This window comes from Hemicordylus capensis, chromosome 6 (genome assembly GCF_027244095.1).
Source record: "Hemicordylus capensis ecotype Gifberg chromosome 6, rHemCap1.1.pri, whole genome shotgun sequence".
NCBI classification, from domain to species: domain Eukaryota; kingdom Metazoa; phylum Chordata; class Lepidosauria; order Squamata; family Cordylidae; genus Hemicordylus; species Hemicordylus capensis.
Genome location: NC_069662.1, coordinates 62,021,547 through 62,044,404, shown reverse-complemented (window position 1 = coordinate 62,044,404; position 22,858 = coordinate 62,021,547). Strand labels below are relative to the sequence as shown.

General features: G+C 44.2%; 1 protein-coding gene across 3 annotated transcripts in view; it reads right to left on the bottom strand.

Annotated features, from left to right (window-relative positions):
* Positions 1–22,858, bottom strand: part of INTS10 (integrator complex subunit 10) — a 72,208-nt gene that overhangs the window by 12,832 nt on the left and 36,518 nt on the right. For all 3 annotated transcript variants that reach the window (XM_053258758.1, XM_053258759.1, XM_053258760.1), the window contains exons 9-14: positions 22,262–22,395; positions 10,476–10,629; positions 8,933–9,015; positions 6,328–6,480; positions 5,804–5,912; positions 3,140–3,219 (exon numbers count right to left, since the gene is read on the bottom strand). In XM_053258758.1, the coding sequence (XP_053114733.1) occupies positions 3,140–3,219; positions 5,804–5,912; positions 6,328–6,480; positions 8,933–9,015; positions 10,476–10,629; positions 22,262–22,395 (713 nt within the window). The remainder of the gene's footprint in view (positions 1–3,139; positions 3,220–5,803; positions 5,913–6,327; positions 6,481–8,932; positions 9,016–10,475; positions 10,630–22,261; positions 22,396–22,858) is intronic.

Genomic DNA, 22,858 nt, shown 5'->3' with positions numbered 1-22,858 from the left:
TGCTTAACATTTATAGAGGATGTTCGTATGTTCAAAGAGCGCCATGGGATCTTAATCATCTTTTTTTAAACCCTGTAAGGTAAATTAGTAGTAACCCTTTGATCAAGACAGAGGGTCCAGGGTGAATGATGATAGGTTGCCTAAAGCCACCAAAGGGGTTCATGGAACACTGAGATTTGGATTGGGGACTTTCTGGTTCACAGTCCAGTCTCTTATGCTACACAAGCTCTAAAGTTCTATTTTGATTAGAGAGAAAATTAACACTATCCAATTCGGGAACATTTATTTGACACAAGTTAAATCAGGAAGTTTATTGTCAGTTCTGAAAACTTATTGGGTGGAAACAAATAACCATTTTACTACACAAAGTAAAATCTTTACTTCTGGACAAGTATTACCAAAATGACTAAACTACCCCAGGGTAAGAAAATTCATCTGGGGTAGCTTAGTTGTTTGTTTTGTATACCATTCTGCTATGTAATAAGGAGAATTTCACCACACATCTGATACAGATGTGCAGTAGAATATACAGCAAAACGTAATCTGTAAAATAAGCTCAGACAACATATACACCACAATATATTTTCACTGAGTAAGTAGCCATCTATATCCAGCTGTGTAATGAAAATAATCTTATTTTAAATAAGCCAAACATGTAAACAATGTGTTTAATATTCAAATGTGCTATGCTATGTCTTGGCTTGAGTTTGGAGAGTAAATCAACATTTCTCTTTAACCATTATTAGAAAGAAAGAGCCAAAAGTTCCATTAGATGTTAAAAAAACCACTCTCCCCTTAATTATACAGTACCTCCAAGGAAGCACCTAATCACCTATGAATGCATTGATTTGACACTCCACTGAGTGCAGCATGCAGACCATCCAAAATAATTTGGGATTTCTCTAAAATGTGTCCAGTTAATGTGACCTGGTACATGTACATGTGGAAATGATCTCAAGATCACAACCTGAACATGAGTGTACAATGTAATGCAGCTGAAAAAAGCCTAACATGATTTTAGGCAGCATTAATAGAACCACAGTTTCCAAATCATGAAAAGTAATGGGCAAGAAAAAAGGTTAGGGGTCTGGAAAACAAGCCCTATGAGGAAAGACTGGGCAGACATGATAGACCTCTTCCGTGCTTGAAGGGCTGCCAAACAGAAGAGGGCAAAGACTTGTTTTCAGCTGCCCCAGAGGTAAGGACTGAATCTAATGGATTTAAGTGAGAAAGAAGAGGGTAAATGTTTAAGACGCTAGGAGAAGCTTTGTAACGATAAGGGCACTTCAGCCACAGAACCAATTAGCAGGGGAATTCAAGTAGACGCTGTTCTGTTGATTTGGGTCTGGATTTCCTGCACTGAGCAGGGATTTGGACTAGATTGCCTACAAAACCTTCTCTAATGTTATGATTCTATGGCTTGTGAACACGGAAATAATTTTCCATTTCTTAAAAAAAGACAAACCCAAGCATTCTGCAGCAACAGATTTCCAAGTATAAGTGCAGATAGGAGGTCAACAAATATTGGCTCATCTTGGTAAACAGTCCATTACTGGTGACCTCCCTGCTCCCTCTGTCCTTTGCCAAATGCAGGAGGGCAGGGTGAGCTTCTCACTTCACGCAGTGCTGGGTTAGGACACATCCAGAAGACGTGCTGCCTCCCAGATCAGCACAAGGCAAGAGGCTGTCCCTTTCCCTCCCACTGGCACAGCAACACTGTTCAGGCAGTTTGTTTTGGAAGACAGTCAGAAGTGGTGAACATCTCCCTCGCTGCTTTTGAGTGTCTCCAAAGCACAGTGCAAGGCAAGAGGTTGTTGCCTTCCTTCAGGGGAGGGTAGAATCATTTGCTCACCTTGCACTGGGATAGGAGGCATTCACCCCTGCTAACAGAGCAAAGAGGCACCTTTTTAAAGAGGCGATTCTCTCCATTTATCAGGGGTAGAGCAATGGGCCCTATCCATCCCCAGCACAGCATCCCTCCAGTGACTATTGCTGGTATCTATCTTATGTTTCTTTTTTAGATTGTGAGCCCTTTGGGGACAGGGAGCCATTTTATTTATTTATATCTATGTAGAACTTTTGTTGAAAAGTGGTATATAAATATTCATCATATTGTTGTTGTATCGGGAGGAGGAGTGTGCTCCTCCATCTCAGCACCAGATCTTGCCCCTTCCCCAAGGGAAGAAATCCATCTCTTACTTCTGCGAAACACAATGGCTGTTATTCAACACAAGGGAATACAAGCATGCATTTCCCAGAGCACTGAGTGCACGTAAGCATGGCTGACAGGACTGCACTGCAGGGCAGCAGGACTCCATCCTAACTCTGTCAATACAGTTGCACTGTGGGACACTTTTCAGAAATCATAAAGGGCTGATAGCGCCAGAAGATGTGCCGAAGTGCTGACAGATGGCTGGACTGTCAAGGCATGTGGCTAGGGCAACCATCAACTTGACAAGGAGCAAGACCAGTTCCCACAAGAGAATGAAGTTGGAGGGGAGGGATTTCAGGGCTTACAAAGACAAGACTAGGAAGAGAGAAGGGGCAGCTGGTGGCCATGCTGCCAGGTAAGTATACAGCCAAGGGACACAGCCCAAGCAAGGAGGAGGAAGAACTGGGTGTTGTGTGAACCCCTTCCCATCCCTTATTGAGAGAGGGAAATCCTCCATAATATTCTAAGTAGATAAATAGTGGGTAGCATCTAGACTAGGCTGGCCATGACTAAGACCCATTGAAATTAATGGGACTGAAGGTGGTTATGACCAGCTTGTTTCATTGATTTCAATGCTGCTTAAATCATGACTAACTGGTCTGGATGCTGTTCCAGTATGTTCTGCTGCTGTTATGGCACTAAAAATCCATTTCTTAGTTTTAGATTGGTACAAATATGGGGATGTGTGAAGCAATAGGTTTTGCCACTAATGATAGACTTAAATTCATTTCAAATGGTCTGCATATCCCAAAACCTAGTCACATCATGGAAACATTCCACCAATGTGCATTGCTAAAAAAGATAATGAAGAGACTGAGACTAAGATGGAGAGAACAAAACAGAGAATTGTACCCAAAGACAGAAATCAAGTGACAAAAGGACATGTTTCCCCCACTACAAGCAGAACTTGTATAGTTACAAACTTACCTTAAAACAAGCTAACAGTAACCGTAGGCAATAGGGCATAATAGCTTTACTGGTACATGGCCAGAGCTTCAGCTCCGAAGCTACAGATAAATAAAAGTTTTGTACATATTACAAACTCTACCATTTTAATAAGAACCAAGTATGACAGGCCTAAAGTTTTATTGGCTTAGAAATCTTTACACCTGTCACTCTTCCACAAATCCCTAACACAAGATATAAGCTCTTTTCCAATTATGATCACTTTAGCTTAATTTAAAATGAAGAACAGCAGTGTTAACCACCATGGTTTCAGGGAGAAAATCAAAACACACATGGATGCTAATGAGATCCCAGGAAGGTATGCATGGATGCTAGGGAAAACCGCATGCACAGCTGAAGCTTTGCTTCTTGATTTCTCTGTAGCAGCTGCCAAAGAGACAAGCTGTTGCACATTTGAAAGACTTAGGAGTCAGATTGAGGAGCGGGAAAGACAGAGGCCTGAGGATCCAGCAAGAGAAAGGATTTTGTACTTGCTAGTATGTTCTAGTCTGTCTTGTCCTTCTTGATTGCTTTACAAAAGGAAGCAGGTACTAAATGCAGGCAGAGGTCAGATCCTACAAACAGCAACCCCCTTGAAAGCCTGTTTCCTGCCCTTTTCTATCTAAATGGTCTGCTTTTAGGTGCGAGTAGCCACTGGGCACCTTAATCTCTGCACCTACCTATACTTTGGAAAAGCATCGGAAGTCACATACATCCCAACACACACACACACACACACACACACACACACACACACACACACACACAGAGTGTATTTGAGAACTCACAGAGATGTAGCTGTGGACTATAATGCCCCCTTATTAAAAAGCATACCAAATAAATTTGAAAATTAACTGGCCCTATATTCTAAAAACAGGAGACACACCACATCACAGAAAGGCACTGACAACCAAAATGTCCTGGAGGTATGAACACAATTAACTGCTGCTGTAGTGTAGCAGGTATTGGGACATATGACTCTTTGCCCAACCAGCTCAACCCATGTGATAAAGATGTGAGAATTCTGTAAGTATGCACATCTCCACCCCAGCCCAGAATACCATTCTTTAATCTTGTTTAAACTGAAATACTACTATACAGTATGAACTGCACCTGCACACAATTAAGGATAAAGCTAGGTGTGTGCATGATCTGAGGTACGCATGATTTGGCACCAAACTGGTTTGGTGTTCTGAGGCCCTGACAGGGGTGGGGGACACTTTTTAAAAGGGAGTACAGCAGGTCTTCACCTGCTCTCCGCCACCCCATGCAGCTCCCTTCAACAGCTGGCACATACATGGCCGCCACGCATGTGCAGACATCATGTGTGTGGTCAGCAACACCATGCTGCATGGGGCAGCAGAGAGCAGGTAAGGGCCTGCTGTACTCCCATTTAAAGGTGCTGCTCACCCCACCTGGTGGTGCCTCAGGGCACTGAACCTGTGCACAAACCTTGATTTGTGCACATCCCTAGGTAAGGCACGCACACTCATAATATGCTCATGCCTTTATCATGGCCAGCCAGGCAATGTATTGTCCAAACTAGCCTACTATGTTCTTAAATGCAAGCCTTGATTACTTTTAGAATGGTTTTAGACATCCATTCCCATGCCATATATATGTGGTACTTCGATTTTCTCATTCACTTAATTGGGATGCTGCAAATTCCTACACCATTATAGTATTATTTTCAAGTTGTAAAAAAAACCTGAACTGGCGAAGAAGTTGAAGCAATCCAGAACAATTAAACAATTTCCTTGAAATTGTATACATTGCGACAAATATTGTTGCAGAAAGTGGTGCTGGGGGATTCCATAAGTGGAGTCTTTTTGGTTTGTTTAAAGAGGGAAAAGTGGTTTGGATAGGGAAGCAGTGGATATTTGTATACTACAAAAAGTAGAAAAGGGGAAAATGTGTTATTCAGCAGTTAGATGGGAGAATTTTATTATTAATAGTTTCTTTGACATAATGTATGTTAAATAATCTTTTTCATCCTGTCTGAAAATTAATGAAACAAAACAAACCCTTTACAGCAGGAATGTATGAAGTGGCTTTGTGTATGTGTGTGTGGGGGGGCAGTAATTTCTCCTTTTCATAACACTGTGAATCCAAATATGTTTCACTAGCAGTGGGAACCACTGTGTATAATCAGAAAGCAAAGCTCCATCTGTGCGTGGTTCCCTCCCACACATAGACAAATTTCTTTAAGATATGTCCCATGCTGGGATCTTATTTTCAGCCTTTCAACCATGTCTCCTTATCTCCCTGTCAGATCCCTACGCCCAACATCAAAAATAACCCCTAGCCTGCACAACCTGCCTTGTCCTCCTCACTGCACGAATGAAGTCTGTAGTAAGAACCATTTATCCAGCTGGAGAATTCAGAAGCTTGACATTTCTATTTCTGAACATTTTTGACTAAGTATTCCTAGCCAAGAAGTTGAAACCAACACCATGCAACATATTGTATGACTTGGTACAATGACTTGGTTTTTGGGGGAGAGAGGTCAAGAAAAAATATTATTGCTTAAAGAAGTGACAATTCCAGTACACTCAAAAGAATTTTTCAGAACAGATTTAAGCTAAACCACTAGGATTTTATCTTCTCTTTCCTTGCCAGCTATTCAAAGATAAAGTAACATTTTACCTTTCCTGAATTTTGATTTCATTTTAGGTTGTTCTTCCGGGAGTTTAGCCCCCTCTTGTATAGGAAGGACCATGTAGCACATTAAATCAAGTACCTTTTCACAGGTCAACTACAAGAGAAAACAAGATCAGCATTTTATAAGCAAACCTACACAAGCCAGCAATTGGAGCAATGACCAAATTGCCACAATTACTGTGGAAGCCAAGCAAAGTCCTATGAATTACATAGGTGGAGGACTGAGGTTGAGGAGAGAACGGCTTGCCTCAGGTCACCTAGTGAGTTTGTGGAGCGGCTTCCCAGCTCACACTCTCAGTCACTACGTCAAAACACCATGTGTACCAAAGCAAGAATACCCATATAGTTCTGCTACAACAGGGGCACAATTATTATTAGTACACGAGTGCTAGGATTCAGTTGGTCTCCACAGTTCATCTGAAAGCCTTTCTGCAACATACACTGGGCATGCAAATTCTAGCAGTAGACAGAAAGGAAACAAAAGAGCGAAGATGATCACAGGGACTTACGCGGTATTCTCCAAGGGCAAAGTGGCAGGTTGCTAGCTGGATCAGGGCTCGTTGATTCTCTAGCAAGCCTTGCCCTGTGATCTGCTGGTGTGAGTGAGATCCCTGCAGGGCTGCTAAACGAAGCAAGCTAGAAATGGCTTTCTTGTACTGACCCTTAAAAACAAAACAAACACCACTAATATTAATACTCGCAAACCCACAGTTTGCTTATAAGGCAGATCTTTTTCAAAAGCCAGGAGTTTCCAGGCAGCATGAGTAAAAAGCATGTTGTTAACAATAATGATGGTGATCACTCCAATTAATCTTAATACTGTGTCTGGCTTTTGTAAAGTATTTTTCAGAGTACTTAATATACACTCTGTAATCCTAATAACCATCCCATAAATCAAGCATCACGATTATTAAGAACTAGCTGAACCGAGTGCAGACCATCTGTGCCTCTTGTTCTCTTCTTGGCTTTCCTCCCGCCCTCTCTGCCCATTGGCCGCCACTTTCCTCTTGCCCTCCCTGCCCGTTGGCCACTGCTCGGCCATTCTCCTGGCCATCAGATTCTTTCCACCCACCCGCACATCCACGTTGCTATCTGGCAGCTGCTCACAAACAACTGCGCCTCTGGCCGGCCCACGCACCACCACCGTTTTTTTTCTCCCCCCGCCCAAGCCTGCACCAAGGCAGGATCACCTACACATAACATATCCATTGGCTCAAGGTGTCAGATTTCTACATATGATCTCTGGTAACAAAACAACAAATTTCTTTATCAAGAAGTAATACTGCCAATAGTGGTTAGAACATCTCCTACCATTCTTCCTCCTCCTCATGTAATATTAGCGCTTGAGAATCATACAGAATCATACAGAAGTGATAAAGTGCTTCTGCTTCCCCTTCCCCATGACAGAAGGTAGGTCAGATCCAAGTAGTCAGCTGTCAGAGTCCCAACCATTGGCTCTCCACCGAGTACCTACCAAGAGTTTTATTTCTTCAGAAGAGAGAGGGACTGACACCAAGAGCCTCTAACGTGGAAATCATCCACCACAAACTAAGATGCCAGCAATAACTAATTAACAGTGAGTAACAGGTGATTCTGTGGGAAATCTGCAGATGCTCACAGGTATGCCATACTCTGCATATGCTCAGAAGCACACTATTGCTTTACAAAGCGTTGAACCCTGATTGAAAAGATGTTCTGGTGCTAAGCCCCAAGGAGGCGCCTCTGAAACTTTGAGATCAGCTGTTGAAAACACTCCAGACAGAGATCCAGAAAGGGAGTGCGCCAGGAGCAGAGATCCACATCTACGTAGGTCTGCCTGTACAGGTGAGGAGAAACAGGCGAGCCAAGCCAGCCCAAGGAAAGGGAAAGGACACTACCTGCAGCTCCACCCGTTCCACCTACCACTCGGCTCTTTCGGCCTCAAAGCGGCCCCACTAGTGCTGCAGGAAATGCAGAACACCAGGGACGCTGTACTGAGCCGGAGTACATCATCATCAGGCCAGAGCCAGCATGGCTGAGGAGCCACTGGCATCCGCTGCTGCCTCCCTCAGCTCTAATCCTGGGCCCTGACTGGAGATGGCAGCGGCAGCAGCAGAAGCGCATTGTTGTTGTTGAAGAAGACACCGGGCCCTGCCTGCTTGTTTGTGGCTGGAGCCATCATCGCGGCCAGAGGGGCCCCCCCTGGCTGGGAACCCCCTAGCGCCACCGCTACTGTCATCTGCCCGCCGTCAGTATCGCCCCGCACCTAATCAGTCAGCTGCGTACGTCCTATCCGCCGCTTCTCCCCCCAACTCGCTTCTCCCTCCCCCCCACTTTTTGGATGCCTGGCAGGCCGACCAGCCAGCCCACTTCTTCTCTTCCCCCCGCCCCACCCATGACTGCTTTCTGGCTGGCCTCCATTTTCTTCACCCGCTGGCCACTGTCGCAGCTACCATTTTCTTCCTTCCCACCCGTCCCGTGGCTATCTGGCAGCTCTCCGAACTCTCGCGAGAGCTGCCACACATGGGATTAGCCATGGCTATGCCTTAGAGAATTAAACATATAGAAGATAGATGGAAGATATACCCCTTTAAATAAAAATATTCCCAAAGTTTACGCCTTTGAGAGGTATAAACTACCTCCCAAAGGTGATTTACACTGAAAAAAAGAATAAGATGGTTCTCTCTCCCCAAAGAGCTCACAATCTAAAAATTATCACCATACAGAGAGTGGCCTATCTAAAGCTACTTGTTGAGTTCATCGTGAGGTGAGATTCGAACCAATGACTCCCTAAGAGTCACAGTTCAGTTTCTTAACCACCATGATACACAAGCTCGATATGTCGTATTTCAATACATGTTTTTGTGGGATCAAAGCACTTCACATACATGGTCTCAATAATCCTTGCAACAACCCTGCTTTTGATGGCCCCTGCTGGGGACAGAAATGCAGACTTCTTGAAGTTGCACTGAGATGTTGAAACCCAAAATTTGTGTACTCAAACCCAAAATTTGCATACTCAAGCCCAGGTGAGGTAGTCTGTGATCCCATTTTTTGGTTGGCCTGAGGAAACACACTATCATTTGCTAAGTAAGACCACAAGAAAATGCAGAGGGGTGCTCCTGCACGTTTTACCTGATAGATAATCATATCAGTGAGGAAGATCCGTAGCCAAAGCCAGGAATCAGTCTTCCACGTTGCACAAATTCTTGCAAAATCTGCAGAATGAGGATGAAGAGAGAAATATCAGGAGAAAGAATATGTTAAGCCAGCTCTGGCTCAGCATCCTTTGTTCTCGTCATAATTTTTTTTAAAAAATTGCGGTCATTTTGTATTTATCTGGTGTAATTATTTTGTGTAATGATAATTTTGTTAGCTAGTTTGGGGGGCATAAATTTAATACTTTCTAAACATACATCATGATTTTTTAAAATGAATTTACAGATAGCAAGGCAAGTGGTAGCCCAAGCACCTACTTTATAACTCCACTAGGAACTGGAGGACATAGGATCCTTCAGCTGGTCATTCGGACTGAATGCTCAGGACACCAGGTGAAAAATTATGCCTGAAATTTAGTGACCTCTCATATTTCCAAATATTCTTCAAATTGCTTTTCCCCATCTTCCTTTTCAACACCGAATGAAAATGTTCAATGGGGCACAACAGAGATCATAATCTCTGGTTATAGAGGTAAGATTTTGTGGCCCAAGAACTTTTAATGAAAGCTGAAATCACATTTCCCCTCTCTTTTCCAGTGCTGAGCTTAGTAACTTTGGGGACATATCCTCAATTTCAATGGGCCCCCAAATTTCAAGCAGAGCCCCTCCTCTTTGTAATAATCAGTGGGGGGAAATATCAGTGGAACATTCATCAAATTAATCATGCAGCAGAATTTATTTATTCATACATACAGCAGAATCAGTGTTTTTAAGAAACAACTGAAGACACGTCTTTTTAGAGAGGCTTTTTGATATTTCTTTGCTGCTTATATCTGGTAGGTTTCTTAGCGTTTAGCTTTTTATTGATAACTTTTAACTTCATTTTTTTAAATTGCCATTTTAATTGTGGTTTTAGTCATTTTAGTCATTTTAATTTCTTAAATTTTATAATTGTTTTATTCTATATTGTATCTATTTTATTAATGTTGTAAGCCACCCCAAGCAGTGGTGCACTGGAGAGGCAGGGTATAAATATTTTTACTAATAATGATGATAATAGTAATAGTAACAATAGTAGCAATATAATCATGTGGTAATACGATTCTACTGGGGATAAATAAATCTACCACCAGGTTTCTAGATTCTTAGAGGTTAAAATAGTTGTACTGAGGAACCTGTGATAATAAGAAAGCCCCTCTCTACAATAGGCTAGCCACTGTTTATATTAACTGTGGTGGGAACATTTTCCAGTTCAATGGGATGACCAGGCTGATAAATTCTGTAGTCTCCAAAAAATTAAAAGTGATCATTCACTGCTACCTTTCCCAAGGCTTTCAGCCACTGTCATTCAAGTGAAGATTCAAAAGCAGATTGTCCAGATCCCAGCCTTGGAAACCCAAGAGTCCAACACAAATGCAATCATGTAATCCAAATGGAAAATTCTAAAAGCATTGTTTTAAATATTCATTATGTGCAGCAGATTGTGGGAAACAAGTTTGGCAACATACAATCATACTTGCCTTTCTCCAGTATTTCCAATGAGTGTAGAAGCTCCCAGCTTTCCCTAGCCAGCCTGAAGCTCTCTTGTACTTCAATGGAGTTTGAAAGGTCTGCTGCACTTACTGTAATGAGCCTGCTTCTCCCCTTCCCAGAAGGATCCTCGTCATCAGAGCTCTGCTCAAAGTCAAACAGAAATAAAAACAGGTTGCACACCAGTAACCACTGATCTGGTAGTGATCCATTGCGGTCATAAGAATGAGTTCTGCACCTGCATGGGATCATTCGGGCAGAATTGACTAGCTCCTCGAAGCGCTTAGCCCTCGCCCCCTGCATGTGGTCCACTTGCTTAGTTTGGGCGGGCTAACGTTTTATCTTCAGTTCCTGAAGGACTGACATTTGGATGCAATCATCTCATGGAACCAGTCCACAGTTCAACAGGGAAGGTAGCAGTCCGTGTTCTATAAACATATGAATTGTCACTTTGCATACTGCAGCAGGGCCAGTGGGAAGGTCTTATGACTGCAACGGATCACTACCAAATCAATGGTTACAGGTGAACAACCTATTTATCTGGATCGTGATCCGTTGCAGCCATAAAAATGGGTGACTAACGAGTTGTCAGTCTGGAGGCAGGTGAAATATGCTATGGTAATATTCTTTTGAGCACACCTCTCCCAAAATTGGCCAGGGCTGCACTGCAAAGGTTCAAGGCGTAATGCTTGACAAAAGTATGCTTAGAGGAACAGGTAGCTGTAGTGCAGATGTCCTTGAGCTTGATGCTGGCCATATGGGCCGCAGAGGTAGCATGAGCCCGTAGAGTCTTATGGGGTTCTACTTTCTGATGTTTTTAGGCCAGAAAGGTGAGTTCCACAATCCAAATGGGAGAGTCTTTGTCTGGAAATCTGGCAACCTTTCATCTTGCCCTTGTAACCTACAAAGAGGCGCTTTGTCTTTCCATAGAGCTTGGTCAATTTCAAGTAGAAAAGGAGTGCCCGTCTTGTGTCTAGAGAGTGCAAGGAATGCTCTAGGGCTGTCACTGGATTACGAAAGAAGGTAGGTAAAACAATGTCACTGTTGATATGGAAGTCAGTAACTATTTTAGGTCTAAACTCAGGGTCCAGACAAAGTACCACTTTGTCGTGAAATCTGGTGTAGAGGACGTCAATGCGGAGAGCATTTAGCTCACTGACCCTCCGAGCTGACGTTATGGCCAGGAGAAAGGCCGTCTTTAGTGCCACAAGCTTAGGAAGAGTTGTTGTCATGGGCTCAAAGGATCCATTAGAGCAGACAAGACAAGGGATAGGCTCTGCTGTTCAGTGGGCTTTCTGTTCAGTGGGTAGAGATTGCTGAGACCTCTTAAGAAGCTTTTTGAGTCTGGATGCAAGAAGACTGTCTTCCCTTCCCATCCAGGATGCTGAGCGGAGATAGTGGCCAGATTAACCTCGATAGAGACATTGGCCAACTTTTGTTGTTTCAAGGCCATAAGGTATAGAAGCACCTGGCGAGAAGTGGTGGGGTATGGTTGGAATACATGCCTCTGTGCATACAGTCAAAATCTTTTCCACTTGCTGTTATAATTGACCCATGTGGAAACACTGCAGTCGTTAAGAAGGATATCCTTTAAGAGCCTATCCTCCAGTCAGTTAGATTGAGAGTCCTGAGGTCAGGGTGATGAAGCATGCTGTCCTCTTGACATTGAGGCAGGCGCCTGTGGTGACCCCTAGACAGTTTGAGTGCCTGTTGAAACCATGGCTGTCGGGACCACCACAGAGCAATCAATATATACTTTGCACCTTCTTGTAAGATTTTGGCCAAGACTCTGTTCAGCAGAGAGTAACAAGGAAAGATGTACAGAAACTTCTGACCCCAATGAAATTGGAAGGCATCCCCTCTGGAACTGCGGCTGATGCTGGCCCTCGAGCAATACTGGGGGCACTCTTTGTTTGATGCTATTGCGAACACATCAATCTCTGGAGTGCCCCAAACCTGGAGAATTGATCTCCGCTTGTGTTGATGTAGAAGGAGTTGCAACCTGCTGAGCTGATCCGCCAGAGTGTTTTCCACACCTTTGAAGGTTGCTCTCCTTCATCCACCAATGGAGTGACCTTAGAATTGGGTCTGGAATCGTCAGCAACATTTGGGCACTGTCCATGGTGGGTCTGAAAACTGACAGAAACCAAAGCTACAGTCATCACAGACACAGTCTGGTGAAGTGAATAGTGGAACTGCATGAGGCCCAGCAGTCTTTGTATTTTGTGAGCTTTTCAGTTGGGGTGCTCCAAGAAGGGCAAGATCAGGTCTCTGATCCATAAGAAGTGCTCCATGGGAAGATATGCACGCTGTGTGTCCACAACAAGTATGGCCCCAATATAGGCAGTGCAATTTACCGGTTGGAGTTTGGAGTTTGCGCAGTTGACCTGGATGTCTACATCTTTCAGAAGATGTAACATTGTTATGACATGCGTTGATGTTCTTTGCTTCCCATCAGAAGCCAGTCGTCGAGAAATGGAAAAAGAACTACCCCTTGCAACTGGAGATGTGCCAAGACCATGGCCATGCATTTGGTGAATACATTGGGTGCCATCGCTAGACCAAACAGAAGGACGTTGTATTGGAAAACCTGGTGACCCACCATGAAGTGGAAGTACTATTTGTGATTTTGATGGATCCTGATATGAAAATACACGTCCCAGAGATCCAACCACTCCTCCCTGTGGAGGAGAGGAAGGATGCTCTGTAACATTATCATGTGAAATTTGCATTTGACTATTTAATTGTTGGAGATCCATTATTGGTTGTAGGCCTCTGTCCTGTTTCAGGACCTGGAAGTAGCAGGAGTAAAAACCCCGCCATGGATCTATCCACCACACAGGCACTATCGCCCCTTTGTCCAAGAGAGACTGAACTTCTTCCATCAGAAGGGGGGAAGCAGGAGTATATTTGATTCCTCTGAAGGATGGCTGGGACATGAATTCTATCTCATAGCCTGTCTGAATTATGTTTAGGACCCAGCGCCATGCTAAGGAATGACTCACCAGCCTGATGTTGGAGGCGGCTATTATGGAAGTAGTAGCAGAGTCGATGGTAGAGACTCTTGGACTATGGTGTTCGATGGACTGTCCTGATAATCAAAGATGCTGCTTGCCCGTATCAGTGGTTTTCGGGTGTGAGTTCTGAATGTTTCTTGTTCTCTGGTTAGAGGGCTTTCTATTTAAACGTTAGTATTGTTTCCAAAAGTCTCTTTTATCTGCCTGTACATATATTGTCTCCTGCCAAATTGGCGGCATTTGGAGGTGTATGGTTGCAAAGAGGTTGAAAAGGTCTTCACTGTAAACTTTGACTTTTTGGTGGATTCCATCATGGTATCCGTAGTCTCACAGAAGAGACCATTCCCATCAAAGGGTAGATTTTCCACATGATCCTTCATATCTGGCTGAAGTGCAGTGGAACACAGCCAAGCATGCCTGCGTAACGTGACAGCAGTACCAGTGTGCAGGACTCAGTTTCTGCTATGTGCTTGGCATTGCTGAGTTGCTGTCTGGTCCGGAGGATAACCTTAGAATAGACTTCACTGAATTTTGCTAAGAACTCCTCTGGGGAAAGATCATTTTGCTCCTGAAACAGCTCATCCCAAAGGGAGTGGGTATATTTAGCAAAACAGGCAGTGTAGTTTGCAATTTTCACTGCCAGGCATGAAGTTGAGTAGATCTTTCAACCCAAAATGTCCAATTTTCGACCCTCTTTGTCTTCAAGTGTGGTATGACGCCTGCCGGTCTTGGATGACAAAGCACAATCCACCACAACAGAGTTGGGGGAAGGGTGTTTCAACAGAAAGTCATTATTCTCCTCCTGGATTCTATATACATTTTCCAATTATTTAGGGGTCGGAGTGAAGGTCTGAAGAGTTGCCCATGCAGACTTTGCAGCTGTGGATATCACTGGCAGAATTGGTAGGTGTACTGGCTGAGTCGGCGCGGCCGAACTAAAGACCTTGTAGACAGGGTCGTCCACATCTTGACATTGCTCTTTGAACTGCAAATCTAGTGCAGAAGCCATTTCAGAAATTTGTTTATGACAAGAGCTCATTTCCTCATTAGGAGACACATTATCGCCTGGTACCACTTTCATAGGGAGGTCATCAGGGTGCTCATTTCACTAGAAGTTGAATCAGATTCATAATAATCTGTCAAGATAAGAGTACAGGGTCCCGAAGTGACAGAGTTCTTATTTTTATGGGCTATCTGAGTTGTAGATGAGGTGGTAGTAACCATCATCTGGGTAGGTTGTGACTTTTGACGTGGCACTGGCACATCAATTGTTTGTGTTGCCATTCATGTCAAAGTAATAGGATGCCTAGGTATCAAGGAATCCTCCTCTGTTCTCAGAGGAGTGTCAACATCGAAACACCCAGTCTGGTCGGAATGGGAAGAGGTGTGACTTGTGTCAGTGTTGAGACTATAGCAGAGGTGGGTCTAGGTAAGTCTGGTGGAGGGGTCACTTGTGTAGTGATGGGGACCATCGATATCGAAGATTGTTGATGAGTCTTCCAGTTTGATGGGGAAAGGTGAGGGAAATTTTACAACAAGAAGTGTTGTGCCCTTCACCGTGACATAATAAACAGAGCTCATGGTCGTCTGCTGAGGGGAGTTTAGAGTTACAGCGGACACAACGCGTGAAAGGCTGGGTTTCCCCCCCCCTCCTTTTCCATGATAAACGAAACAAATAAAAGCAATACTCAAAGTTCCAAGTAGAGATTGATAAAACAGTCCAGGTTCGTTAACCGAGAAGTCCGTTGTTCTTTAGACAAGTAAGAATTGTAAAGAGTAAGAATTGTGAGGTCTGGTCCGAGTTTAAGTAATTTTAACTGTCCGTTTTCTTTCTCTCAAATTCACATAAAAAGTCGTTCCAAGAAGCTAGCAGTCTGAGGTGCTGACACAATGGCGGTCAGAAAGGAACTGAGGAGAAAATGCTAGCCTGCCTAAACTAAGCAAATGCACCATGTGAAGGGGGCAAGGGCTAAGCGCTTCAAGGAGCTAGTCAATTCTGCCCGAATGGTCCCACGCAGGCACAGAACCCATTCTTATGGCTGCAACGGATCATGATCCAGATCTGAACAGTTGATTATCTGAAACATGCTAGTTCAGGAAAATAAAAAACTGTAAAAATTGTTGCACAGCACATGCTTTTAAATGATTCCTCACCCATTGCTGATGGCAGGTAAGAACTGCCCCCAGGTAACCAGGCAAGAAAACTCTGAAATAAGTTGGTGGATATTATTATTATTATAATATTATATTTATTTTTCAATGCAGGCAGGCTAGTAAAAATATTTGTGGGACAATAACTCTTTTGGACTTATTGGCAAGGCTGCTGTACCAACTTGCATGGACTATTACAGTTTTCCACTATTTTCTAAGTGGCCAAGTCACTAATCTTATTTAAATGTTCTAGGATAAAATATCCCTTCTGCTCAAGGCACTTACAATTTTCACTTATGCACTAAATACATGAAAATTGTAAGTTAAGAGCCTTCACTTTCATGCCATATAAGGAAAAGACACTGGCCAACATCCAGAACAGCAATCCGAGGACACAGCAGGAGCTGCATGCTTGCTGAGAGAGGCTGCTGTTATCACAGCAGAACACACATGCAGGGGGAGTGGGGAGTGATTTTTGCTGATGCCTCCAGAAGTGCTCCTTGTCCTCTGAAAATGTTTCCCAGAGTGCTGTGCAACCCCCTCAGTGACATATTTCTGGAAGGCAAAGAGCACTTCTGGAGGCAGAGGAGATCTGTAAAAATTACTACTACTACTACTACTACTCCTGCACAGGTGCTCTGCTGCTCGAGAAGCTCTAGTTGAAAGGATGCAGCTTCTCTCTGCAAAGGATGCAGCTCCTGCTGTATCCTCAGATTGCTGCTCTGGCTTTCAGCCATAGTCTCATGTATCGTGCACCCACACTTGCCCTTGACTTTTAGCCCCAGGTTGGGACAACACTGAAACAAGGGTTAGTGGTATGTCAAACAAACAACACATATGCTCTTAAATTCTATCTATCAGCCTCTCAAAGAGCTTATCTTAAGCACTGGAAATAAATCAAATAAAATTATTTATTTATATAGAGAAAGCCACCCTTGTATATGATGTTGTATAAAAAGCAAGAGGACAGGTCCCTGCCCCAAGGTGCTTACAATCTAGATGTCACACGGTGGGACCACACAAGCGAAACAATAGAGGGAGGTGGTGGGAAATGGAAGGCAGGACAAACAGGGGAATACATGAATATTTCAGTTACACATACTTGAGTTTAGTTATAGTAAGGAGCAGCAACTGAAATGTTGTGCCAATAACTTGAATGAAAAGGTGGGTTTTGAGAAGGGGTTGAAGTAAGTAAGAGGAGGCATCACACAGGTATTCTGAGAGACAATCCAGGCATAAGAGGCAGCAACCTCTTAATAAGAGGAAGAGCCCTTTGAGGGAGCAGGAGACATTCAGCCCAGAGAGGGCTGCAGAGCTGGAGGAGTGAAGGCAATGGGCAGGAGCATACTAGGATTTGAGATCTAAAAAGTAGAGTAAGGATAGAGGGCTTTGAAGGAAAGGACAAAGAGTTTGTACTAGATCAGGAAGTACTTATTGGTTGTTGAATCAAGGCTAGCTGCTCAGTCACATAGGAGACCTCGTAGGCCACCTGGTCCAATCATGTTCAATGCATGGAAACTAGACCTAGAGTATCCCCAACAGATAGTTGATCAGCTTCTGCTCAAAGACTTCCAGTAAGAAAGAAAGAGCCCATCCTGATAGTGGTATCCTCTATGAACTGCTATAATCATTTATTTATCATTTATACTTAATGTCTGTATCATTAAGATGTTTAAAACTAATATTCAACTAAAATCTGCCCTCTTGTAACTTAGGTCCATTAGCTCTAGTCTTGCTCTAGGGCAGGCTTCCCCAAACTGCAGCCCTCTAGATGTTGCTGAACTACAACTCCCAGCATACCCAGCCACAATAAATTGTGGCTAGGGATGCTGGGAGTTGTAGTTCAGCAACATCTGGAGGGCCGCAGTTTGGGGAAGCCTGCTCTAGGGGTAGCACAGAACAAGTCTTTGCCTTTTTCTATGTGACAGTCTTTCAGTTAACTGTTATCAGATGCAGTCTTCTCATTTCCAATTCCTTTAACTTTCTTCATAGGACTTGTTTTTCAGCGCCCTGGCCACCTTCACTGATCTCCTCTGAAGCTGTTCCAATTTGTCTATGTACTTCTTAAAACATGGCACCCAAAACTGAACACAGCACTCCAAATAAGGTCTGACTGCCGCAGAATAATGATCAGTTGCAATTCTGAGATCCTTTTTGCATATGTAGTGAACAGTCACTGACCAGCCCCTCCTCTCCCCTAAAGAATAAACCAAAAGTGAAACCTGGTCCCAACAGACAGGCTAGTGAACTCCAGAATCAGCCAACCAGCACAGAGGAGGGTGGGACCTAGAAAGCCATGAGGAGGAAGAGAAGGTCTCCTTGTTGGAAGGAAGCAGGCTGGGGATGAGAGTAGGACGTATGCCATAGAGGATGGCTCCGGAAGGAACTGCAGATCCTTGAGAGACAGGATTGCAGGAGGCTTGATTCTCATCAGATGGTGGGTGAGTTTTCAAGGGAAAGGGGAATCAGCATAGGGAACAGTTCCATTTGTCAGATTTTGCATTAGAAATTTATATATCTTTCGTGTGTTTTGCATATCCCTGAAACCGTTCTAATTGTTGTTTACCTGTAACGTAACTAAGCTAAGCCTGCACCCATCCAGCTAGGGCACTACAGAAGACTCTGGAAACTTTTAAAGGTGCTTTTGTATATTCTTACATCCATGTTCTTTGCAACTGGGTGACCACGATATTTAAAGTGTGCCACCTCAATATCATCTGGGGTGCTTTTTGAAGTATTCTTGTAACCACTAAGTATTGCTTTTGTGTACCTGTAACTAAAAGCTGAGAGAGCATCAGATGGAAGTTGTCTGCAGTATTTTGAATAAAGCTTTTCTTCTTCTTTTTCTTTGTATTTTACAAGCCTCTTTGAGCGGATTTTTAAATCAGGAAAGGTAAGGCGGGAAGGGAGTTTCTCTGGTGCAACACACCTCATACATCCAGCAATTCTACCAGTTTTCTCACCACATGTAAGCTTGCACGTAGAAGGGTTTTGTACTTTTCAAGTAAGAGAGAAAAGAGAGTTTCCCTGGGATTCCACCCAAGGGGGGGGGGCGGTCAAGCTCTGTTGATAATTGGGTGGTGGTGACAGCCTTGAACTACTGGAAATAAAGGAATGTTTTGGGAGAAGGCTTTGCAAGAAAGCTTAGAGGGGATGATTTAGCATTTTTCTTCTCCTCACGTGGGCTTGCAAAGGTTGGTAATTCGCTACAGCATGTACTGGGGTGTGCAAACAGGCTCAATGTTGAACCGGTTCAGTTCAAAGGTTCAGGGTAGAGCCAACCCCCCCCCCCCCAAGGTTTGGCTCAACCACAAACCGGAACACACACACCCCATCACATTCGGGGGTTTGACGAGCCTTAAATTAAAAAAAACACCTTACCCCCCTTTAGGGAGCTTCTCCAGTGGTGGGAGGTCCGCAGAGGTCACCCCTCCCTCCACCAGCCACGCAGTCCCACTGTGCAGGTGCGGTAGCCTCCAAAATGGCTACCACGCCAGGGAATAGGCCCAGAAAGGGCCGAAGTCACCCAAACCGGGTGAATTTTAAGGGAAGGAAAGCCAAAGGGGGAACCTCCGTGGACACCCCCAATTGGAGAAGCCCCCCAGAAATTTTTTTTAATTTTTTTAAAGGCTTGTCATCCCCCACCCACCCCGTACTGAACCAAACTGGGGGAGCGGGTTTGAAGAGGGCCAAAACCAAACTGGCCCGGTGCGGAATGAGTTCGGTTTGAACTCGAACGAAACAGGGCTAGGTGGTTTTGTGCACATCCCTAGCATGCACTACTGCCAAGCCAGGAATGTCCATCTTGTTTATCTCCAGTCATCACCATGGAATGGAACTGATAATCTAACTTAAAAGCAACTACAAAGGATCAATACAGTTATTCACTATTATTCAATTATTGCAATTTCAGTTTCAGAATAATAGCGAAATGTTGACACTCTCCAGCCCTCTTGGTCGATCCATCCCATTGTTCCTCAACACTCTTGATCGTGGATGTGGTGTTGCTGGCGCCGATTGGCCAAGCCACAGCCCTCTAACCCCAGAGACCTCCCCACCCTCACCCAAGCCCCGCTCCTACTCCTTGCCACAGGAGCAACAGCAGCAGTTGACTGGACCCTTCCTCACTGCCACCACCATAGCCGCTCATTCCCCTCAGAGCGCTGACAGACCCAGGCCTGTCCCTTGCCTGCTTGCCTGCACCAATGGCCTCGGCAGCCTCAGACAACAGCAGCAGCAGTTGACTGGGCCCTTCCTCGCTGCTGCTGCTATGGCTGCTCGTTCCCCTCAGGCTGCTCACAGGCCCGGGCTCGTCCCTCTCCTTCCTTCTTTTTCTCTTCCCCTCCCTTTTTCTCTCTCTCTTTCTCCCTGAGTTAACAGATCTTGTTTATCTTGTTTTCTCATCTAATTCACACAGTGGCAGCCTCCTTCTCCTGAAGGGGCTCCTTCCTCCCTCACAACCCCTCTCTTCGCAGACCCTGCCCACTATCCTTTTATCTATCTATCTATCTAAAAGCCTGTGATGGTTAAGGTTAGTTGGAATGCAACTCTTACTGGTCAGAAAATGTGCTAGACTGTATTATTATTATTATTATTTTGATTTGTATACCGCTCTTCCAAAATGGCTCAGGGTGGTTTACAATTAAAACAAACGACTAAAACAGTAAAGAGCTAAAACAAATTAAAAAACATCATAACAATTAACAATTTAAAAACATTTTAAAACAACAATTAAACATTTACAGTGATTAAAAACCCTGACATCGGGTTTTGAATTTTAAAATAGACCAGATATTAAAAACCCCAAAATTTAGGAAGCTGAGAAAGCTTGGGTGAAAAGATGGGTTTACAGGTGTTTTTTTGAAAATTGCCAGAGATGGGGAGGATTGTATTCCACAATCTTGGGGCAGCGACCGAGAAGGCCCGTCTCTGTGTAGCCACCAAGCGGGTTGGCAGTAACTGGAGACGGACCTCCTCAGATGACCTCAATGGGCAGTGGGGCTCATAATGAAGAAGACGCTTTCTTAGATACCCAGGGCCTAAGCCGTTTAGAGCTTTGTAAGTTATAACTAGCACTTTGAATTTTGACTGGAAACCTATTGGCAGCCAGTGCAACTCCATCAGTAAAGGAGTAACATGGTCTCTCCGAGATGACCCAGAGCAACCTGGCTGCCGCGTTCTGAACCAACTGAAGTTTCCAGACTACGTACAAAGGCAGCCCCACATAGAGCACATTACAAAAGTCAAGCCTGGAGGTCACCAACAGATGTACCACAGTTTTGAGGTCATTGATCTCGAGAAACAGGCGCAGCTGGCGTATCAGCTGGAGCTGATAGAAAGCACCCCTGGCCACCGGCTCAACCTGAAAAACCAGGGAGAGGTGTGGCTCCAGAAGTACTCCCAGACTTCAAACCTGTTCCTTTTGGGGAAGTGTGACCCCATCTAGCACAGGCAGATCAAAATCGTCTCTAGAGTTCTGACCCCGCACAATAAGTACCTCTGTCTTATCTGGATTCAGCTTCAGTTTATTCTCCCTCATCCAGCCCATTACTGCTTCCAGGCAGGCATTTAGGGAGGATATGCCAGCTCCTGAAGAATTTGACGTAGTTGATCTGGGTGTCATCAGCATACTGGTAACACCCAGCTCCAAATCCCCTGATGATCTCTCCCAGCGGTTTCATGTAGATGTTAAAAAGCATTGGAGAAAGTATGGAGCTTTAAGGGACACTATACTTAAGCTCAGATTTAGAAGAGCAACAATCTCCAATCGACACCATCTGGAATCTATCCGAGAGATGGGAGCGGAACAGTGCCTCCCACCCGCAACCCCCTCAGACATTCCAGAAGGATACTATGGTCAATAGTATCGAAAGCCACCAAGAGATCCAAAAGGACCAACAGTGTCACACTTCCTCTGTCAATTCTCAGTTGGAGATCATCCATCAGGCTGACCAAAGCAGTCTCCACCCCATAGCCCGCCCGAAAACCAGTTTGAAATGAGTTGAGATAATCAGTTTCCTCCAAGACTACCGGAGCTGAGAGGCCACCACCCTCTCAATTACCTTGCCCAGCCATGGGAGGTTGGAAACAGGCCTATAATTGCTCAACTCTGAGGGATCTAATGCAGGCTTCTTTAGAAGAGGTCTAATGATTGCCTCCTTAAGACAAGGAGGCATCCTGCCCTCCCTCAGAGAAGCATTTATGATTTCCACCAGGCTGTTTACAACAACCTCCCTGCTGGATCGAACAAGTCATGTTGGACAAGGGTCAAGAGGACAAGTGGTAGGCCTCACCACTCCAAGCAGCTTGTCCACATCTGTTCTCACAGGCTCCTCCTTCCTATCTGCATATGGAATCCTCACTTCCCACAGTGCTTCTGCTCTGTTACCTCCAATTGGTAAAGCAATGTATGTGCGGGGCTTGCCACTTACATCCTCAGCTATCTATATCTATCTATATATATATGGCTAAGGGTGTGTGTGTGTGTGTGTGTGTGTGTGTGTGTGTGTGTGTGTGTGGTCTAGAAGCAATAACTGTAAACAAGTAACATTCCAACATTCCAAACCCTATGACAAGCAAAATTAGGGTTGTGCGAAGACATACATTACCATCGTTTTCTCTCTTCCTTCAGCAAGTTTCCGCTTTTTATGTACGTGTTTGCCACGATCAATGTCAGTATCACCATAAACATTGGACACATCCTCTAAGAGAACCAGTGGGACTTGATTTGGAGCATTTGGCCCTAGGTTTAAAATGAAATTACTATCTTAAGCACAGTTACAGTTATGGGAATACCACTAGAATCAGTTTCTAGCTACCAGAAAATCCTGGAAACCCTTCAACAGTACAGTAAAAACATGCATAGTGGTAATTTCCAGTAATCATGTGGGTGGCCAATCCGGCCACCCAGGGATGGATCCCTGCTCTCCCTCCTCTCCGCACAAACCACCTCGAGGCACTTCACTTTGCTCATGTGACGCGCCTCAGTGTACTGCAGTAAGTGTATGTTGTCAACAGAAACCCTTAATTCTCAATGTATTTCTCAAAGTAGGGGAGCTTTGGGGTGGCTGTAAAAAGTGCTTCAGCTGAACATGTCAAAAAGGGTGATCTCTTGAATTCTTCTGCCTTCCTTTGAGCTTTCTCAAATGGGAGTATTTAATTCTGTTTCATTAAGGATGATTCCACTGGGATTTGTGAAGTTAAGC